At 32.4% G+C, this 23,511-nt stretch overlaps 1 protein-coding gene across 10 annotated transcripts in view; it reads right to left on the bottom strand.

The window, feature by feature from the left end:
* LOC121121966 (tight junction protein ZO-3) overlaps positions 1–23,511 on the bottom strand; it is a 173,516-nt gene that overhangs the window by 94,295 nt on the left and 55,710 nt on the right. Inside the window, exon 1 of one of the 10 annotated variants that reach the window (XM_071890134.1) lies at positions 5,948–6,248. The exons of 8 other annotated variants lie outside the window; for them this stretch is intronic. In XM_071890134.1, the coding sequence (XP_071746235.1) occupies positions 5,948–6,048 (101 nt within the window). In that variant the 5' untranslated portion in view covers positions 6,049–6,248. Of the gene's footprint in view, positions 1–5,947; positions 6,249–23,511 lie in introns of those variants that run through there. One more of the 10 variants, XM_071890130.1, reaches the window with a different exon arrangement.

Raw genomic sequence — 23,511 nt, 5'->3', positions numbered from 1 at the left:
TTGTAGGCTTTTAAGTTTTAAGTCTTACTTCACCAAGCTATGCTTGGTGGTCCGTCTGCTTTAAAACTCACGAGCAAGGCCATAGACAGTCACCTTCCCCTTTCTGCCTTTAATGGTGTCTTTAACTGCCTTAACCTATTCTTTTGGCCTTTATCAAAAAGTAGTGGATACTTTTGGTTTGTCTCTCGTGGTTACCTGTTATATATTAGAACGTTGACAGCCCAGCACTTAAGAGATATCTGATGGTGCAGATCACTCCAGAATTACAGCTCTGTGTTGCTCCATGTTTTTTTTTGGTTATGACGCTTTTATTTTTGGGATGACTTTACTTATTTTTTACATACAATTTCTTTTGACAATTGTTTACAATAAGTTATTTCGGTTAAACATTGAAAAATAACAAATAGAACAAAGGTGCGTCATTTAAAGAAATATTGCATTTGAGACAGAGTGGTTTGTACAACACTAGAAGCAAGTATCAAAATTTATAGACTTGAAAATGTGGATAATTAATTCACAAATACAAGTATTCGATATATCACTAATAATAATGAAGTTAGAAGTTCCATCTTAATATTAATACTATACACATTCAAGGAGTGTTCGCTCCTGTATATATCCATATGTACTTGAATGTATGTAAGAAAAGGAGGTACAAGGATTTGATGGATGTTATAGCATATAATGAGGCATACAAAAGATTATGATGACGAATAAATACTAATATTGTTAGTAAAATTAACAATATTTACGTAATTATGATTAAAAGAAGGAAGAAATACTCGATCAAGAGAGAAGTATGACTTGTAAATAACATATTTACTTTTAAGGCTTAGAGCATGTACCTATCAAAGAGATAATCCATCTCTCTAATTGAAATAACAGCATTATTTACAGATACGCAATGAAAACAATTATTATTGTCAACAAATTTTTGGCCTTGGATTGAGATGGTCTCTTCCTAATTGGTTTTACCTCGAGAAAAATGAAAATCATCTTTAAAAAAACTAAATAATTATATCTTGTTCATTATTGGTCACATTGGATCATACAATAAGGCATGTAAAGGAGAAGTGTATACTGCAAACGCTTTTTTGGACAGTATGCTGCTTGGCAGGTTGAGTCGTGAATTATCATGCGTCGAGTATGGAGATCTCAGAGGAAGAAATCAGACATATTTTACATGCTTACTAGCTGAAAGGGAAAAAGGCGCCAAAAGCAACAAATAATATTTGTAATGTATACGGGACTAATATTCTTTTGGTTTGTGTTGCACAACAGTGGTTTGAGCTATTTTTCCCCCACTTAATTATGCCTATATTGTGACCCGACCGTTTGAAGGTGGCGATTGAATAGAAGCGGTCAGTAGTATTGGTGAATAGGAGACAAGAAAAGATCATCAAGACACCACCACGTGGACATAACTTTGATGACACGCCAGAACTTTCCGACAGACTACAATTTTTCTTAATATGATTAAAAATGAGGAAATTATTCGACTTCAATCTTTTTTTTTTTTTTTTTGTTACTTTTGGCCTTTTCTCCGATTAAGAAACAGATAGAAAAATAAATATAATAGAAATATGTACCAACAAACTATATTTTAAGAAAATTAAAAGACGGAGAGTAACCTAGAGGATTCGTTGCGGAGTTATAATTTGTAAGTCCTTGTTGGACTCGAGAGATGTAATTATTTCCAATGTCCTTCTTTATTCCATTCTTCCCTCTTTCATTGTCACAGCTGATTGTAGCAGAGTTAATGAAACGTCATAACAGCTTAGCTGCTCTCCTCCAAAATATTTTCAAATTGTCAGGGTTACCATAGGGATTTTCGGTTTCTTTTTTTAACATGCTCAAAACACATACTATTTTCATCACTAAGATATTAGTAATAATTGATAACACCTTCAGAGATTATTGGGTAGAGCATGTCAGACTTACCACAATAAATTCAATTTAGGCTAACTATACTAGCATCAAATGCATTTTATACTGAAAGGACAAACAGGCCCTGCCTTAAGCATGTATTTCTAACTAAGAGTATATCCCTAATATATAGTATTATATACAGATATGCGCTCAAATTTAATAGAATGCCTCAATTAAATTAAACTAGGGGCTCAAAATATGATTATTCACATACATTCAAAATTTAAGGGCAAGTCATTTTTCAATTACACAATAAGAGAGGTATCCAGTACTTAGCAAGGTAGAAAAATAGGGATTATCCTACCCTTCTAATCGTTGGCTCTGGTATGTTAAGTACCCCTACACAAAACATATATGTATATAAATAATAGGCGATCAATCCAAGATGCTCCTTCCTTGGAACAACATAATTTATTTTATCACGTACAACTTGAGGGTCAGTATGATGTATTTACTTATTATTAAAAAATTCCATTGCATAGAAAAGATGGATATTAAAAAAAGTAACTTTGAAAACAGTGTTCTCAAAACTGTGATATACACATCTCCATCTAGTGGTACGTGGAGGAAATGCATAAATTGTGCAAGCTTTTGCGTTTCCATTGGCGTAACTAGTCCTTTTTTGGGGGAGCTTGAGTGAAATATATTTATAAGTCTGTTTTCGTCATGGACTCCAAAATGGTTGAACAGATCAGTCTGAAATTTAGCGGGTAAACGATTAAAATGATCGATATTGTTTAGGACTCAGAGGTCATTAAAAGCCTGTTTTTGACCGAAATACAACCTCCTTCTCCTTTTTTTCTTTCTATACCAAATATATATATATATTTCTCTATATATATCTTTTATTCTACATTCATTTTTTGTTTATATCCCCCTCTATTCAGCCCTGTAAGGCGAGTACACTTGCTATTATGTATATAAAATAGATATCTTTATACATATAAGTAATTATATAACAGTGATGATAATTTTAGGAGCTAATCTCCCCCCTGCCCTTAATAGTGAAAGCAACAACGCCCCTGCGCTATTGTATATTCAATTTGCTCATAATAGTGGCATTTCAAGATCTTGGATATATTGGAAGTATTTGCACTGATTTCAATAGGTTAGTATGACCGAAAACCGATTGTAAAGTTCTGCATATTTTTGGATAATACAGTATGTATATAGTTGCTGAATGCTATGCATTTTTTAAGCAAAAATAAGTCATTTAACACCATAAAGAGAAAATAATTGAAGTGGAGACTTTACTTTGCGACAACCATGTCATTTCTGAGGTGATCAATACCTTTTTAACGTCCAAAAACGGCTAAGGGATGGATAGACATCAATGACCGAACTCAGATCTAGAAACTAGAGATTTTAATTTTTTGACGAAAATGAAAAAAATTGAAATATTCCTCATCAATGGGCGCAATTCTTTCTTACATTTGATTTGTTAAAGATCTTGGTGAAGGAAGAGAATACAAAAATGCAAGAAATTGCAAATTCCAACTGTAACTAACAAATAAGACTTAGTTGAACATCTGATACAGTGATAAATACTCTGGATATAGGTTCTACAAGAGAAGTAAACATCTGTTGTAGCCCCAAATGTTTGAGGCAGTCCAAAAGAGAGATGTCGTTATAATGAATTATGCTTTAGCACGTTTATCAAATGTGATCCACCTGCGAATTCACAGATAAATATTTGTATATCACAATGAACGAGATGAAAATACATGAATATGTATTTGTTTGGTGAGAATACAAAATACAAAAACAGGTAGGATTCATTTGTCATGTACTTTTCCGCATTTCCTGTTCCAAAAACTCCATGTATTGTACATAGTGTTGAAGTAAGTAGAAACATCCATACAACTAAACCCCTTGTATACATGATTTGAAAATATCATTCCATGTGCAATCAACTAGAAAGAAGCCCATGATGACGAAGATGATAACGGAAACTCTACTCTCTGTTGTGTGTTTTCCCTCATAAGCGAAAAAATATAGCAACTTAATGAGAAGGAGATGTTGGGAAGATAAGAGGAGGAGGTTGAGCTTGAAGGAAGAGAGGATTCTACACACACATACAAATAGGTAGGTATATATGAACTCAAAATAACAATTCTCATCTCATTTTATTAAGACTCTGACGTGCTTGAAAAAAGAGGGATTCAACAACCCACATTCAACCAACTCTTGGTTCGTATGAACATACTCTTTGAGGTAATTATTTTACAAAATGGCAATCATTATATTACAAAAAAAAAATGATAGTTTCAAACTAGAGCCTACACAAACATGGGCCACACAGCATGTAGGGCCTTGGGCCTCCCCACTTTTTGAGAATGTTAGTCTTATCATATAACAGCGAATAAATCACATTTATTCGCTGTTATAATTATTGGTCAATCAAACAATCTTGAACAACAATCAAGAAAATGATACGTACGAGGGGGTCTTTTGAAAAGTCTGTGCGAAGTCAAGAGATGGAATTACTAGCACATATCGAGGTTATGTTTAGTTAGTAGCATCTTTTAGAAGAACACAAACCTACTTTCAGCCAGATCCGTCTATTTCTTTCTGCCTGGCATTCGTTTGAATCCAGGAATTGGCTGGAAAGATAATCCTCAACGACTATCTGGAAAAGGGTAAAACTATTACAATTATTAAACCGAGCTACAAGAACAAAGCCCACAGATGACCTACATAAAAATCCTTTTCCATCACACCAATACATTAGCTCAAACCTCAGCAGTTGTGGTCGCAAAATTAATGGAAATAGGATTCTAATTCGAGATTCTCACGGCACTAGATATCTCATGCGCCACTCTTCTGTCATCCATCACCATCACCATAGATTGTATCAATGATTTCTGGAGCAATAACCTCAACAGTGCGTCCAGAACATTTAGCGTCACTTATGTCCAAATGACCACTCCGAAAATTTTGAAACCACTTATTAACTGTTCTAACACAAGGTGCAGTGTTCCCATAATGTTTATCAAGCATTTTTATTAGTGCCTTGAGGCGTTTTGCTTTTCATAAAGTAATGTTTAATCAACACTCGAAATTCTTTTTTGTCAATTTTTTGAAAATCATTCCACTTCTTCGATTCAAACGAATGCCAATCAGAAATAAACAAACGGATCTGACTAAAAGTTAGTGTGTGTTCTTCCAAGAGATGCTACTAACTAAAAATAACCTCGAAACTCCCCAGTAGTGCCATTTCCCGGACTTTGAACGGACTTTTCAAACGACACCCGTATTTAGTTGTGTTCAAGTTGATACTTGTTTAAGCAAATTGAACAAGTTGCAGTCAGAAAATGAAATAACCTATTTTAAATGATAAGGATTTACAGTATTTCTTGGAAGAGGATAATCCAATGATTGAATATTCCATGGATGATCCATATATGTATTAATCGTGCCATTTTTAGAATCTTTTAATACAAATTACCCAATATAAGTACTCTGTGGAACTGAATAAAGTTCAAATGCCAACAGTTATTTTACTCATAAATACATAATAACCATGTCATTTTATTAGACCAAAATGAAATGATAGAATCAATGTATAGTTGATTATTAGAATGAGCAACGTTGTAATTAAATATTGCATTTTAAGACGAAGAAATTGCAGCTAGTACACAGTATGTATATGCATACAACACCATAGTTTATCAATATATTTAGTCAATTAGAGGCGTATTGTTCGAATTACTGGGATGAGTAAAGAGACCCAATGATTTTAGCTATAAGTAATAACCTTTATTTTTATTAAAAAGACTTATATATGCCCCAATATGGGCCCTTTCCCCAATAAAATCTATCAATTGTGAGGGGTATATTTTGGCTGTTTTAATTAGTGCAATTTGCGGGGTCTCAAAAGTGTTCATAAAGATAATTTGTTCATATAAATTGACGATATTTCGTGGAAGAATACAAATGTAATCAACTCTCAATATTGATAAAAATCATTCTACCTTGCTTGCTTCATATCTCCTTAAAAAAAAAGAATTATTCTTACACTGATCGACATCCTCTAAGTGCATTAGCTAAGGGTGACTCTCTCACTTCAACGACGGAGAGTATGTTCTCCAAACTACGATGAAAACCATCCCCAACCATATTTGGAGATGATCACAAATATCACAGTCACTGCACAAACTCCTTAATGGATCATATCACAGACACAAACAAACAACTCACAAATGGTAAAAATTATTGATGTATATATTTTGAACTAAATCACTTCCCACACTTTTAATGGCTGTACTACAACCATTAACTTTGAGCGCTAAACACGAAATAAACCAAGAAAACAAAAATCTGTGGATGTACAAATACACACACTCACTCGAACAGGCTCGCACGCTTACCTCCTATCTAAAAAAATAATACGAGGAGTTACATATAAATTTATATATAGAAGAAGTCTCACACTGACATCCATCTATGATGGGAGCCTAAGAGTGTTTTCATTCTCTCTCTCTCTCTCACTCATATTTACAACAAACCAGTTATCCACACTTTTTCTCTCTTCTTCAAGACCAACCAATTATAATAAAAAGTCACTCATTTGTTTGTCAATTTGACTTTGATGAAGGGAGAAGGATGATTAATTAGAAGAGATATCTACCTAATATCAGATGTAGTCCTCATAAATCCATTATTATTAATAGATTTTTTACCCATTAATGTTTGTCTTCTTCGCAATCAGTGCATACCTGACGGTCGAACTCGGCAATTACCATTATTTTATCCACATTTTCGACAATTACCTTTTCAGAGCTTAGTGCATCTTTGACATTAAACTTACTCTGCAACAGATTCGACAATAACAAAATTGGTTGTTACTCTATCAAAACCATTAACACTATTCATATTTTCATCCAACCGGTTAAAATTTTAACCTTATTCGAAGTCAAACTCTAAAGAGTGGGGTATATTTCTTTTTACTGCTGTCCATCTTTGACGACAGCTCAAACAGACATTAGTCCAAAAATCACAAAACTGCCTGTAAAGTTTTTTTAGTACGAAATCTTATCTTTGTAACGCCATCTAGCTTAGTTCAATTGCATTTATAGAACGTGAAATGCACATTACTAAAGCCATCAATTGGAAAAATAATGGGGTTCCTCTTACTACAAATATCAATGTGCAAATACTAGTGTACTAGCAGAAATTCTGTCCAGAAATTCTGGATCCATCCAAGACCATTATAATTTTAGAGGCCAGAATTTGGAATCACCGGATTTCGTAGTTACACCCTGTACTTTGCCTCTATGTACCTTACATTAAATAGTAGTAAACATTTTGAGAGAAATTATATTTCAAAATACAGTCTTAGACCGATGTTCTACCGAAACATTCTTCTAGAATGGAATATCTTGAAGATAGACCGAAAAAATAATTTGTCTCGGACCGAGTTTCAAAACTGACAAGTATGTACCAACATATAAAAGAGGAAATTGCCTTAGGTGCGAATTGTTAGAAGGATTACCTATTGTAGAGTTCTCCCCTCCCTATTAATAATGTTTGTAGGTAATCCAAACCTACTGACATCTGTTTGGTGAGTAGGACTAATAAGATAACTTATGGGTCAGAGAGACAGGATGCACATGTAAAACGATCAATATTATTTTAGAGAGGAAATGAGAACATCTGCGCTATTTGTACATTATAAATACAATAAAAGGACCCTTTAGATAAAGTATATTTATATGCGATCCTTCACCATCAAAAATAGCTGGAATGATTTATTTTTTTTATCAAAAGATAACAATATTCAGTCTGCAACAATGAACTTCAGCCATTATAAAAAGTAGAAACAAAGATACCTTGGGATACGAGTGCCACAATATACGATACGAGCAGGTCCAGAGTAGAGATAGGACGGGTCTTGAACCAGGATCCAAAAAGTTACAAGACCCGAGATCAAAGATCAAGTACTCAAAATTTTTCGCTTCTTAAAAAGTATCCAAGGGATATACTGGATCTTAAAAAAGTTGATTTTTCGCTTCTTAAAAACTATCCTAATTTAAAAGAAAGAAAAAAAGATCTACAGGGTGGCCAACAAGTCTTAAGATAACTTAAACAACCAAGAAAGTACCCCAAATATTTATTTCTCGAAACACTTTTTTTTTTGGAAATACTCTTGCAGATACTTTGTAGTATGTGAAGGTGCTCCGTCCTACTGGTTAGAGTAAGATCCCTCCCAGTGCTGTTCCTGGATCCAAGAAAGAACTTGGGACCGTAACATGTCCAGATAGATACGTTGATTGAAGTTCACATCCTCGGGAATGAGGATCAAGGGATCTTAATCCCACAGGAGGTTACTCCCTCCCAGACCATCACCAAGGCCGGCTTTTGCCCTCTAAACACGCGTCACTCGTTAAAGGTGATTCATTGTGTCGGTATCGGTAATCAGTAAAAATCTAACCTTAATTCTGATCCTACATTACTCAGGTACGAACTTGGGGTAAAATGTTCATAAAATTCGAGACGATTATCTGTCTAATTTTGGCTTCGGATATGAGTCCGAAGGTTGGGGTACCCGAAATTTACTCAAATATTTACGTCTAAATATCCAAACCAAATCCGAGACAATGTCCTATCTTTTAGTAAAAATTTGACGACGGAACGCGAGACACTTAAGCATTATTTTTTAATATAAAATTACTTTTTGGATAAATGGGTTCGATTTACGAACTTCGACAAGGAACGAGTAAAATTCGTTTTTCAAGGTATTACTCTATATTATTTTATCCCTGGGGTATTATAATTTCAACATCAGCTAAAGGAAAGATGTTGATTGACTAACATCACAATAACAACTCAATTGGCCCTTCTTCGGTAATAACTTTGAATTTTCAAAATAGAGATAAATAATTACAAAGAAAACTAATGTATGCTTATGAAGATTTAGACATTTTTACATCCCTAAAAATAAATTTATCTCTTTGGAATCACCGGTTATTAATGTAAGAAAACAAGGAAATATGACGTCATATTACAGCTGATATTTTTGGCGCAATCATTCAAGACTCTTTTCACCGCTATGTATTTCTTTCTAGAGGGTTTGGGTATTCTTCAACTAATAACTAATTATAATCTTCCTTTCCTACTAATAAATTATTCTGATTTATCCTTTAAAGGCACTGCAAATTGTAATTAAAGATTGCAAAAATTCATGGTAATAATTAAAGAATATATGGGGTTTGTTAATGCAAAAACAATCTTAACCAACAATCAAGAAAAGAGAATTGTACAATTTATGTTTTTAAATCATTTGTACATACGATTCAATATTTTATCGATATATTAATGTCATTATAAGGTTCGTATTCACAATTCGGGGATGAGTTGAAATACACAAGACTGTTAACTATAGTTTAAAATCTTCATTGGATATATAAGACTTAATTTTGCCCCGAGATGTCCTTTCAAACAAGATCTATCAATTTCCTATTTTTTCATTGTCATAATGAAAGTTAAATACTTTAACCACCATTTTTTGGTAGACTCAAAGGATTAATCAGAATAATTTGTGCATAGAAATTGAACTCAACTTTTAGAAAAATCATTATAATTTGCTTTTGAGTTGATATACATACATTGGAAGTAAATCATATCAAGTGAATACTTTAGTTTCTATAGTCAACATTCCTGAATATACCATCTCATTTCAGAAATGTGAGTAAAAACTCTGAATTAATTCACCGAAATATGTCTATAACATATAAGATCGTTTATGAAATAGTCTATATTCATGTTTGTCTATCTGTGAAGACTTCACATTTTTGAGTCTATATATGTTTATTAAAAGGGAGTCATTCTTATGTTACCAAACCAAAGTTTGTTTGTCTGTTTGTCGACACCTCATAACTCCAAGCGTTTGTAGGCTAGTAAATAAATGAGTTGTAAAATTATCATATTTATGTTTAAGATTGATTTTGTGTTGACGTAGAACATATACATACACATAACAATGAAAAAAAATGGAAGCTGAGATTTATAGTAATCGCCCTTAATCCAAAGACAATGACATATGAAATGACGTCAGCAGCATGGATAGAAAGAAAGGAATACTCAGTCCATTTTGTTAGTAGGTATGCAGCATCATTCTGTTCATCAAGAATATGTAGAGGGTACGTACATTTCTTTTAAGGAACGCATCTCTTTAACTAATTAAATATTGATTTAAAACCACCTCCGGTAACAAAGTGCTAGGAAATAATGACAAAATACAAAAGTAAAAAAAAAAAATCAACCTGAATGACTCATTAGAAGTGAGAAAACGTATTGACTGCACGTATATAGTTTACTACGTACGTATAACCTCTGTATATCTAAAGATATAATGTCGCCATCAACACGGGAATTAGTAGGTTCTAGGGTTAGGGATTCTACTTTCCCTAGTAATTGTAGTTTAGTGGTATCCAGGGAAATAACGCAATGTTGTTAGTAAATGAAGCAAAATTTAAGTATTTCACGTTGTGGCCACTGAACTTTCTTATTATCTAGCATAGAAATCGCTATGCAGAAATAGTAGTATCAGTATGGGATTGGTTTGATTCTAGAGGCTGGATTATAAAGTTTTCTTGAAAATACAGACAGGCATCAACTATCTTGCGTTGGAGTAGTGAGAAATGTTGTAATTCGTTTATTACCAATGTATGGTTTGACAGAATAATTTAAAAAAATCAACTGATTGCAATTCAGCTCCTTAGTTTTTATTATGAAAATTGCTTCAATTTTTAATAAACAAAAAAAAAACACGATTTTTTTCAATTATTTTCGTAGTTTGAAATTCTTAGAACGCGTATAACTCTAAAACTCATTAGGCGAGAGAGTTAAAATGAGTGTTATCAGATTTGGTATCATACAAGAATTCTAAATTGGTGCAGTTTGCTCAAATCCAGTAGTTTGAACTGGATTTATTACGTGAAAAACTTCATTTTAAAGAGTTTTGAGGAATCTTCAATAACTAATTATCCCCAACTATAAAATAAGAAGAGTTGCTAATAGAATTTTGTATATTTTTGTATAGAATAATTATCCGTATAAAACCTCTCAATGAAATGTTACCTAAATAGAAAAAAAAAAAAAATGAAAAATTTACTGCGTATTAAAATGCTCAAGTTCAGTGTATTCAGTCTATTTACAATGGACTATCTGAAATGATTTTCAAAACAATGTTAAACGCAACTTTCAATTTGTATTATCATTATGTAACAAAAACTAAAACTTTTTCTATTAGCAAAACTTATTTTATGGCCTTTTGGATAAAGGAAGTTATTTTGCTCCACGCTGTAGATAATGGGGGTATTAGGAAATTTGTAATACCATGAAAGACTATTCCGATTTCAAGATGATTGAACGCAATTTAGAGATTCTCTAATACAGTTGTAACATTTTCATAAATTTTTTTTTCCGTTTATTATTAGAAATATTGATAAAAAATTTGATACCAGAAGAAACTTGAATGAAGAAACTATTTTTTACCTATTATAATCAAATGATTCAAGTTTTCTTTTTATTCTTATGTCATTTAAATAATTACACATAGGGCGAAACCCTTCCTTCGTTTAAAACTACGACTTTGGCGGCTAACTGGGTTTAAACAAGGCTTTACGAGCTGTTAAGACAATCATCACTGATTTAGGGGACAACTTTATATTTTTTGAAGAAAATCCACAAAGGATCGATCACTGTAAAGTGCTCAAGCTAGCCGACATTGTAGTAATTTATAAAAGTGTGGTACATAGCATATTGTATGCAAATTTGGAGATGAGAAGGCGGCGTGCAAGATGGGTGCCGTGTTAAGTTACACTGAAAAAAAAGGTCCTTGAAGAAGCTTCAATTGAGTGTTTAGCCAAAGTTTCATATCAACAAAGCAGATTATTTGTGTTTTCCTTGTAAGCTCGGTTCCTTCAGGGACCATCCAAGTAAATATTAGTTGCTATTAGCACTTACAATACTGGTGAAATGATCTTACTACGTTCGCCATCAAAGTTGAACGGAGTTCATGTTTGTCCTCTGTTAGGCACCAGGATTACGGCAAAAATTACAAATCGATTTTGATTACACTTGGTATAAAGATTCTATATGGTCACGGTAAGAGAGGTGAAGGAAACACAAAACGTAAAAAAATGCATATTCGACCATAGTTTCATCACAAATTCAGATACATAACAAAATTTGATTTTAGGGTTTTGCATTCTACAAAGTGCCCATTCTAGTTAATATTATTAATTTGTTCTACTTATGTAACTCTCAAACATTTGGATTTTCTCTATTTTCATTTTTTTATAACGGTACTACGATTCGAACATAAGTGTAGAGTTGTTTGAATACTAAAAAAATAGGCATGGACGAAGAAATGTTGTAATATTTGCATAAGCAAATTTATGCTTATTTATTTGGGTTCAAAGGTCGACTCAATCCGGGTTAGTTTTCCATAATATGTTTTTGTTGATGACTATGAATGATCTTTCCCCCCTTCCTTCAGAGTTAGCCCAAAAGGGTTTCTATTAATAGTTGTTCATGCATGTTAAAAAGATACAAACATGTTGTTCATGAAATGCTTTAAATCACCGCAAATCCAGGATACTGTATGAATTATATATATATATTGTTATCTTCATTATAATGATGTGAAGGGTTAAGGGTTAATGAAGTTCACCCTCCCCATTTAAGTATCCTTTATAATTATATAATTAGACCACAAAGCCATTTATTTGTTATATGGCTGTGTATATAGGTATAGTTGTAAAATCTATGGCATTGGATGAGTCTGATGCTTCCATTGAACATATACGTATAAGTTCTTGATGTTGGACTCGGAGTAGAATTGAGGATTGACATCGTAGCAAGTTTACTATAACTAGGGATGAAAATCGTGTGTATTTTGGGCATGCTACAAAAGAAACATAAAATCAACATGGTAATTTGAAGAATGTTTTGGGGAAGAGATGCTTTGCTGTCTTGACGTTTAATTAAATCCCCTACAATCAGCTGTGGCGAGGGAGAGAAGGAAATAAACAAGTACATTGGCAAAAATAACTTCGATGTCGATCCTCATTTCTATTCTGAGTACAGCAAGGGCGCACAATTATCCCTCCACAGCACAACATTAAGGTTAGTCTCCGTCTTTGTGAGCACACACGAATGTTCCATCAGGTTTGGTATATAATTAAATGTAGTAGGAAGGGAAGTTCAAAACTCAAGAGTTAAATAATAATGACAACAGCTGAGAAAGAGACAATTCCTTCTTCAGATGACCAATTCCAAAAAAGAGGGCCAGCCTAAAAATATAACCGATTTACATCACCAATTACAACAAGGTTAGACAGCAAAGATTTCCAGTTCTCACTGAAAATTTAGGGATGTTGTGTTCGGCACTTCATATATATATGTATATAAGTATAAGGACTGTTGGATATAAAGAATAGTCACAAGGGCGCCCTCTATCCAATCAAAACCTGAAAGGATCTCAAATTTAAAACATAACGAGACCATTTAATTTCTGTGTAAAAGTTCAAATTACTCTCTGACATCATTGCCTTGTAACATAAACTTTACTTTACTTTTTCAAAATTTTAAATAAAAGACTCAATGACATCATTATATATGTAATTTTCCAAGGAAATACTAACGAAAAATGTATTTAAATACTAATAAAGCACAAAGAACTATAAGTGCATATAAGAAGACCGAACTATATCTCAAGTGGATAAAAAAAATTAATTCTATGGACTTCCATTTTGAGGACAAATGGGTTAAGATCATGTGAAAAAGGAGGCCGGAAAGTAGTGCTTCAATTTGTATTTCCACCATTCTTTCATTTCATTTGCATTAGCAGTCTGGAAGCTATATTGCCACACCCACAGAGAATACTACATCATACTTGCACTTAGTGTTGTGTCGGTGCTCATTTATTCGGTCCAGTCTAATCTCAGGAACGGTCCTACCAGTCCTTGGTAGTGCTTTGTCGGTCCTTAATGATTCGGTCCAGTCCAGCCTTAGGCCTTGGAATTTTTGATAAAAATATCCTTGATTTATTCACCTCAACTAAGATATGTGAGATGAATATTCAGAATATTCATCATATTTTGCAAAAAATATTCATTATAATGCAATATAAAAAGAACATGTTATATTTTTAATTTGTTATATAATTTATTCGTTATTTGAGCAAATCATTTCAAAAAAGGAAAAACACTCTCAATGACGTAATGATGCATCGATTTCACCTTCTTTAAAAACCATCAATTGGGACTGGAGTTCGGTCCTAAATAAGGAACTACACAACACAAGTCCATGGGACCAGTCCTTTAGAATAAAGCTAAGGGACATCATCAAGGACAACTTTAACAGTTTTTAGAACTGATATGCCGGACATGACTGCAGTCTTCAGTCCTACATAAGGGTCAATACAATACTAATTGAACATACTTTGCAGTGTGGGCTGGAGCCCCACCCTACTGGATTACGAAATCTCAAGTCATACTACTCTAAATTTAACGACGTTAAGGTTAAGGGAACTCTTAATAGTGTATCAACCTTTATAAAATACCTATAAAAAGAAAAATAAAGTTACTGTGCTTGAAACTCACTGTACATACATAGAGGATTAATCACACTTTCAAGTAGCATATAGGTATTAAAAGAGGCCTCTTTTTTAGTATATATTTGTACGTATACGAACAATTAAACACAAAAAATACTTAAATATTGAAGAATTTTCTATTTTTGTGAGTGGATATTTTGAGGGAATGAGAGAGAAAAAAAGAACTGAAGAGTAGATTATTAATTTCACTGCCAAGTTTTATAACATGTTACATGCTAAGTCAAAGATAATATTTGCAGATACAGTCAGACCTTGGACAAGGAATAGTAGAGTGGGTCCAATGGAAATGTTAGCTTGGTCAATTATAAGGTAATAAAATGCCAAATAATTACATCATACTGGGTAGTCAATAAGTCTTGCACCACCTTGCAATCTGCATTTTATTTGTATATGAATGCAGTCAAATGAAGTCGGACCTGGTAGACATCAAGAGATATTTTTTCAATATATATATATAGGAACATTATTTGTCGACTTAGCCAAAATAGACAGTAAGGATAGCCTCCAATCAGGACCGGAAGGCCACACAAACATGTGATATTTATCTGCAGCTCATCTTCTTCCACTCCTTATTCGCAAAGGACTTGAGGTCGGCAAGTCAGCTGGCTTTGGACTCCACTTGCTAACATATACTGTAGTCCAGTGTCGTTAATTCTAAGGGGTGGCCATGTGGAGGTGAGGAATGTTGCTGTGGTGAACAGGCTTGTGACTCCACTTGCCAACAACAGATACTTTAGTCCAGTGTCAATAAGAAGACTCATACAAGGCTTCATAGATAATTTTTGATGTTTTTGAGTGAAAAATGGTCTCTCCTGAAACCTATTCGGAAAATATGATCTTTTTGGAGGGACATATCGGCGTAACTTCACTAATAACAAAAAAACATTCTGTACTGTGTTATCAGCTGTCAATGTTTATTTTTCCTAATCAGTGTTCTGACGGTTGAATTTGAATCAGCTCTTGTTCAGTTGATACTAATTCCGAACAATTATAGTTAGGGAGAATTGGATAAATAACAACTGATTTTGGGACCTTTTTTTCTGTTTTTTTAAGGAGAAGGAAAGGAGGTTCTTAGATACAATAAAGGTAACTCCATGACTAAGACAAAGAAACTTCCCACTAATTTTAATAATTCCCTCATAATCCAAAATGAAACTCAAGTTTTATTGTATATATACAATATCTGACGGATTAGTAACATTTTTAGGGAAAAGGCACATTAAAAACAATGTACATATCTTGCCTCACGCCGCAGTTATGAGGGTCTCCTCCTACTTTTCGCTGTCTTTCAAAGAAGAAAATATGATGACGCTATGAGTAAATACGTTCATCATCCAATTCTTGTGAACCATCCATTTGACTAAGAGGAATCTGACATTATTACAAGGGTATAAATGTGATGTGCAAGTTGTAACTTGTATAAGGAGATTGTACAAGTTGATTTCCGGGAGGAGTGGATTGATATTATGAATGAATAAATTTAAGACTCCTTTTTTTGTTTCTTTAATTAATTGATTTTGGAATTTGCTTCTTTTTAAAAAATTATATTTTGGTTTTTTGTCTTTCACAAAAAACAGCCAACATATACTGGATCTATATTTAAAAAGTCCTAGGATAGGATGGATTTAAAAAGAGGACTTGAGCATGGAAAAGAGGATGGGTAGTCGCCCTATTTTATTACAAACTATAAATTTATACTATTATTTTATTTTGATATGTTGAATATACTTATTTATCATGCATTTATGAGTAATGGACATTTAAACTAGTGTACAGATTCGGTTCAAGACTGATTTTTTTTTCTTAGTTCGATCTATTGTATTGAAATTTGTGGGACGAGTTAGGATACCCAAGAAAATTTAGCTCTGGGTTTAGAAGGAAATATACATTAACAAATATAATAATTATTTTTTAGTAGGAACTTTATTTGATTTTTATTGACCTATATTGCCTCTAATATGACCCATTTCAACCATGAAATTGATCAATTTTTATTTCTTCCATTGTGACGTTCAATTTTGTCTACTTCCAGTGCAATTTGCGACACAGCCAAAGGGTACATAAGAATAATCTGTTGATAGATATTGACAATAATTCCCCGATGAAAAATACAAATATAATCGGCCCTCCATTTTGAGAAAAATGCTTTAACATAAAAACAAATCCTTAAAATGACAAAAATCCAAACTCAAAGTTCCATAGGCATATTAAAGTCAATTAATATTTCAAATTTGTGGATGAATTAAGATACTCAAGAGTTTTAGCTAAAGTTAAGAAGCTTTATTTGATTCAAGAGACTTATTTTGTCCCCAATATGGTCTTTCAAATAAAAATCATACATTTTGCCTAATTTAAGCTCAATTTTGAAGCAAATCCTTCCAGCTTGTTTTTGTGTTGATGGGACATTTGTGTACTTTAACTTATTTTTCTTTGCAACTTGAACAATTTGTACGCACCATATACACAAATAAAAAATGATTCTAATGTATGTATGTACGGATATCAATAATTGAACGGACATGACAAATCACATAATGTAGTAATTGATGGACTTCTACTCTTCAGCACTTCTTCTTCTTCTTCTTCTACTCTGAAGGAAGTCATCCATTACTATTTACAACAACTACCTATAATAATAATCATTATCGTAAAACCTGGACAAAACAAATAAATTACCTCTATCAAAATTTGTTGGAAAACCAACTGTTGAAAGAGTTATATATTTATGTACGTTAAACAAAATAACGAACAATAATGCAAAAAAATAAGCAAGGCAAAACAAAAGTTGTATAAGGAAATATGTACAACACTCCACTATCTAGAGTGCGTCGAAAATATGAATTTGAGAAATAGGGGATGGGAAATTTGTTCTATGTACCTAGAAAGAATATTGATTTAAAAATATTTTCTTTTTTTTATTATTATTCGAAAGAATAAAATATGTATGTTATGTTTCAACTTTTGAATCATTTAGGTACAATTTGTGGCTCCCCCAAAGGGTTAATATATATATTTTTTTTTTGTAGAAATAGATGATAGGCTTAAAAGTTAATTTTTAAGCGAATTTTACAACATGATGCAGAGTCAACATAGACTTAAAATACACTATTTAAATTTGTAAAATTTAAATAGTGTATTTCATCTACTTTTCACACCTAAATATCCCACGAAAAACCTTCAAAATACTTGCACACATCAACATGTTGTGGGGGCAGTGTAAATGGAAAATCTTATATACAGGAATACGTTTCACATTACACAAATTAACTCTAATCAATGGAAATTTAACTACGTTTAGTTAAGGAAGGTAGCCGGGGAAACCGATGAAACTAACAAGAACTAGGAAATCGTTGTTTCTTATAGACATACGGATAAATATAATGGTTTCAGACATGCCTATGCAGCCACCGTATTTAAGGCACAAATATATGGATGGTTATATATTCCATCATGGCTTTGCAGGTATTAGAAATAGTTAATTTTCATTATCAATAAAGAAGATTGAATTAAATATATATATATCAACAAAGAATCTACCTCGAATCTAAATGGCCTTATCACATTTTGCACTTTTCGGTCAATTATTCTGTTATTTTCATGTTTATGCATCAAGAGTGCGCGAAAAATCATAATATTTCCCATTTGTTCAATCATAATAATTAATCAACGTTCATACCTAATAAATAGTTACTCTTCATAAAAATAAGTGGATTATAGTAGTCTCTACGATAGAGTGAATGGGAGTAAGTGAATCATCCTCAAAATATAAATCAATTATGTATTTAAAAAAAATAGATATTTCAAAAGTTCATTTGAAGTGTGTCAACATAAAAAAAAAAAAAAAAAAAAAGGAGACAATCCACATACATATATTACATACAGCCCCATATTTCATAGACATATTTGAGCCAATTATAGGGCCTGTCTATTCAAATTTGTGTTAAGATGCCCAACAAATTTAACCATATTTTAAAAATTTTATTTGATTTAAGAGGTTTGTATCAGCCCCAATATGAACCCTTTCAACCATAAAATCCATCAATTTCTCATAATGTTATTGTACAGATTAATTCTGACTACTTTAAGGTCGATTTGTATCAAATCCCAATGGGTTCATAAAAATAATTTGTTGATGGGGAAAGTTCATCCAAGAAGAATACAAATGTATTCCAATGTCAATTTTGAGAAAAATCATTCTAACTTGCCTTAGTGTTGACGGGCCACATATCATGTAATGGGAACTACTGAAACCCATTATACTCATTAATATCATCAATAAATAATAAATAGTTACTCTTCATGGAAAGAAGTTGAGTAATCTTTAGGATTGAGTGAATCAATTACAGTCAAACGTGTATTATACTTAGTGCAGGTGAGCTCTTTAACCATGTTTTTATTTAGTAACAATTCTAAAAATTGTAAACTGAAGGTGGCGGCGTTGTGCAGTGACACGTTTAAAATAGGTATCCGTTAGACCAAGTTTGACTATATAAGACAAAAAATTGATTTTAAATGTATATATTTTTATTAAAGAACACCTCGAACTAATATTGTATACAAATTATTTGTATGCGAAAAAGTTCTTTGAAGCCCTTCAAAACGACCCACCCTAGTGGGTACATCATGGCATGTATGTGATGATGAGCTCCTTTTCTTTATCGTCATAATTACATAATTACTTCACTTTACCAATCAGACCACAGAGTTTTTTATTGATCCATCATGATGTAGTACATATATATATATATATATGTACTACAGAATGAGAAGGTAGGGTAAGAAAGGCAACTAAACAATCATGAAGAGAAACTGCACTTGAGGCTGCAAAAATATCATAATAACAAAAAAAAAAAAAAAAAAAAAAAAAAAAAAAAAAAAAGAAGTGAAAATGGATTATTATTCTGCTCTTATTTTTAGACACTAAAACACAGAAGATATACACAACAACCAAATATATTAGTGCTGGTCCTCGGTCTGAAAATCGGTTCTGAGACAAATATGATTCTTGGTGGACCGAAATAACTGCTATAAAGGGGAGAAAGTTCATCCTTTAAAATGACATTCCTACACGAAAAATAGTTTAATATAATTAAAGGATAAATCATTACTTTATTACGCAAAAATAGGCGGGAATTCATCATTCAGAGCGAGATAAGAATAATAGAATCAACAGTTTTTCCTTTTCTAAATACTAAATTGTCATTTTTCTCGACGATTTCCCCCACTCCAACGGCACTGAATATGTGAACATACGAAATAAGTTCGATCTGGAACGTTCTCAAAGAGAGATTCTGTGTATATATATATATATATACATATCACGACATTACCTCGCTTACACAATAATATACAGTTTAATTTCTTGTCATCTGTCGTTATGTTGGCTTCTATTCTCCGAAAAAGTGATCTAAACGTTAATTGGTTGAGTTAGAATTAGTCAATTTTAAGCTGTTAACAATTTCCTACACTGATTGAATAATAATTCCATAGTTGCAAAGAATTGCCTAACAATTACCAAGTGGATTTGGGCGGCTATCCCCCCCAACCAACAATAGAACCAACAGTTATTCATTTTCTAATTTGTAAACTGTTATTTTTCTCCACATTTAGCCCATTGCCAGTTTAACTGTAAGTGCCCTGATTATGTACACATATGAAATAAATTCGGTACGGAACGTTCTCAAATAACTATACATTGATATATACGAAACCGGATTGAACATTTGCGTGTGCTCATAAAACACATAGACTAACTCTGAGGATTTATTGCAGAGTTATAATTGGACTCAGAGTAGAATTCAAGATCGACATCCGAGTAATTATTGCCTATGTTCCACTTTATTTCCATCTCCCCTCCTCACAGCTGACTTTAGCTGATCTAATGAAACGTCATGACAGGTGCTCTCCCCAGAAACATTCTTCAAATTGTCATAGTTAACATGTTGATGATCGGTTGCTTTTTTATTAACAAGCCCAAATTGCTGCTAGTTCGGAATATGTATCTTTATATAATAAATCTTGAGGATCAAGAGACCCCTCCTGGAAACTCCGCATATGCTTGAGAGCACAGACAAAGAGAAAGAAAAAAGTCCCAAAATCAATTCATCCAACGAACAATGTAATTATTATTAATTAAATTGCTGAGAACTGTTTACAGCTTCACTAGGGTTAATTTTAGTTCAGTCAATCAACGTTCAGAACATTTATAGGGCGAGAGTAAAAGTAGTTAGACAAATCAATAGCTGACGAAAGAATAGGTGAAAATACAGCATACTCGCACAAAAATACTGTCGATAAGTCTGCTTCGATTCTCATAGTGAATGTTCTGAATGTTGATAGTTAGAATTAGAATTAGCTGCCGAGTGCCAAATCTAGTTTCTGTTTATTTTCATATGGAAGGTTTTGTGATACAAGAAAGGTGCTGACATCAGATTAGTCCTAAAAAAATCATGTCTGAATGGGTCTTACAAAAAATGTGATATAATTTAAAATTCTATAGAGGAATTGTTGATGTTTGATTCAATTGTGTTTAAAAATGATGAAGATCGACAAACAAATTACAAAAACGGCATATGAAGTTAAATGTGTTCCATAAAGCAACTCATAAATCAAGATAAGGTAGAAAATATGTCCATAGATTCAGAGAGAAAAAATTATCGATCTGGGATCAAGTCTCAACACTAAAAGATATTTAGATAAGAAGGCTGCCATTATATTATCTTGATATCTATGTACATAATACCTACATATAATAGTGTCCCACGGTGATCACATATTATTTACAAGAACCTATATTTATCAGTATCATTTCTACACACCTTTATTCTGTGCCCCCCCCCCTCCCCACCTCCTACAGCATTAAATGCATCTAGAGACAACGCTCATTACTAACTAAACTTAAAATTTATAAGAAATCGCTCAAAAACGGCTACTTTTGACCTTCTTATTTATTTCTTTTTTTAACTTCTCATGTAGCCCTTTTTGGTATGAAAATGGCAGCTTTTTCTAAAGTTATATCAAATAAATATACAAGTTTGGGTTTTGCAGTAGATTACACAACCTTTTGAAGATTTTTTTTCGAGGAAAAATCCATCTCCCAAGACCTTCCTTCATTAGGCTCTCTTTTTGGAGGTAAAATATGTATACATTGAAATAAGGTTTATGATTACATGATCGGATATATTAGGGAGTCAGATTCCGTCAACAACCAATTAGAGAAAGGATATATTTGGTGCAAAATTGACTGTTGAATAATCCCCATGGAATCTTGCTACAAATGATAAATACATTTGACCCAAATTGATCTTCCATTTTTGCTAAATGTTGGACGTAATATCAGTGGTTGTTATAATGAGATGCCTCCATTTAACAAGACTCCAGAAGATCTCGCCAATTTCAAATCACCTTCAACTACTATTAATGTGGACGTCTTTAAGCAGGTTTAAAACTATCAATACGGATCGACGGCAAAAAATAACGTAAGAAAATCTTTCTAAAATATTGATTTGTCAATATAATATTGCAAAATTATAATAAATTAAAAAACAACACTAATTTCTTTAAATGATTCTATAATTATAATACAAATTGCTTCATTTGGATATTTTGGGTGCTCATTTTTGATCATTTTGCCCCAAAAAATCGTTGAAAAATGCTAGGTCTACTCCAAAAATATATATATGTTGTTGTATAATCAAATTGTACAAAAATGAAAAGCAAATTGTAAAAAATGAAAGGATAATTCAATATACGGTGGATGATCGACTATTTTGAAAAAAACCCATTGTATCATAAATATTATTTGACACATTTTATAATTTAAAATATCAACAGTTATGATTAATAACTCTATCTCTTAATAAATAATATATCTATTTACTCTCGGGTATTTTTTTACTAACTTCAACCTCATCCCTCCTTTAAGCTAAAAGAATAAAATAATACTCAATTAAGGGAGTTAGGGCATTGCATTGTGTGACACTGAGTCACAATTCGAGTATTCATTGAGTGGAGTCAATTCAACTGAAGTGAATGAAACATATATTATTTTGCAAAAATATTTCTCTTTGTCGTGAAAGAGTCTTTAAAAAGTAGCATTGATTCAATTTGAATTGCCAACTAGTGAGTAAAAAAGACTAATCAGTACAGTCAGTATTGATATTAGATATAACAAAATAGTCAATTAATGAATTATAGACTTCATTAATATGGTTCATATTAAAAGGGAAGAAGTACATTATGGGTCATTCCAAGACAAATCACTCACTCAAAAACAGTTAAATATTAAAGGATTAGAACATGCTAATACTAACGTTGCAAAAGGTATGGTTTTGTTCGGGATTTCCAAAAGGAACAGAGGAGTGTCATCAGAAACCAAGGCTTAAGATTTTGATTTACTAAACTATAAAGCCTTAATAGCTAACAGAGTGACAAATAATGATGTGTTGCATACTCAGGAGCTTAGAGCAATTGTTATTGCTACAGCAGCAAGATAATTCGTTGACTTTGGCTGGAGAAGAACTTCAGCCAACATCAAAATACCATTTAAAGGCTTTGAAAAAGATTTTACGACCATCTAAAATTTAAATTTGTGACTTGTTTTTAGTATTTTCATAAATTATCTTTGTTTTATTGTGAATACCGCATATTTTTTTACATCCGATAGTATTAATTTTACCGGTTTTATGTTAGCATTTTTGTGTATATTTTAGAAAGATTGTCATTTAATCTTACTCCGAAGCTTTTAGTTTGAAACTAAAATGTTTATTTAGGTAAATATTTTACGTAACTTCTTCGGTATTTAAGTGTAAGAACGAAAAAAAACCCAAAAAAACAGCACCCTCTTCAATTTTTTTTCTTTCAAATTTGGCACATATTTTAATATTAGTTAAAAGCTCAAAATTCAAAAATATATCCCAGACATTTTGATTCTTTCATTTTGCGATATTCTAACAATG

This window comes from Lepeophtheirus salmonis, chromosome 7 (genome assembly GCF_016086655.4).
Source record: "Lepeophtheirus salmonis chromosome 7, UVic_Lsal_1.4, whole genome shotgun sequence".
NCBI classification, from domain to species: Eukaryota; Metazoa; Arthropoda; class Copepoda; order Siphonostomatoida; family Caligidae; genus Lepeophtheirus; species Lepeophtheirus salmonis.
This window is presented reverse-complemented; position numbering and strand designations above follow the sequence as displayed.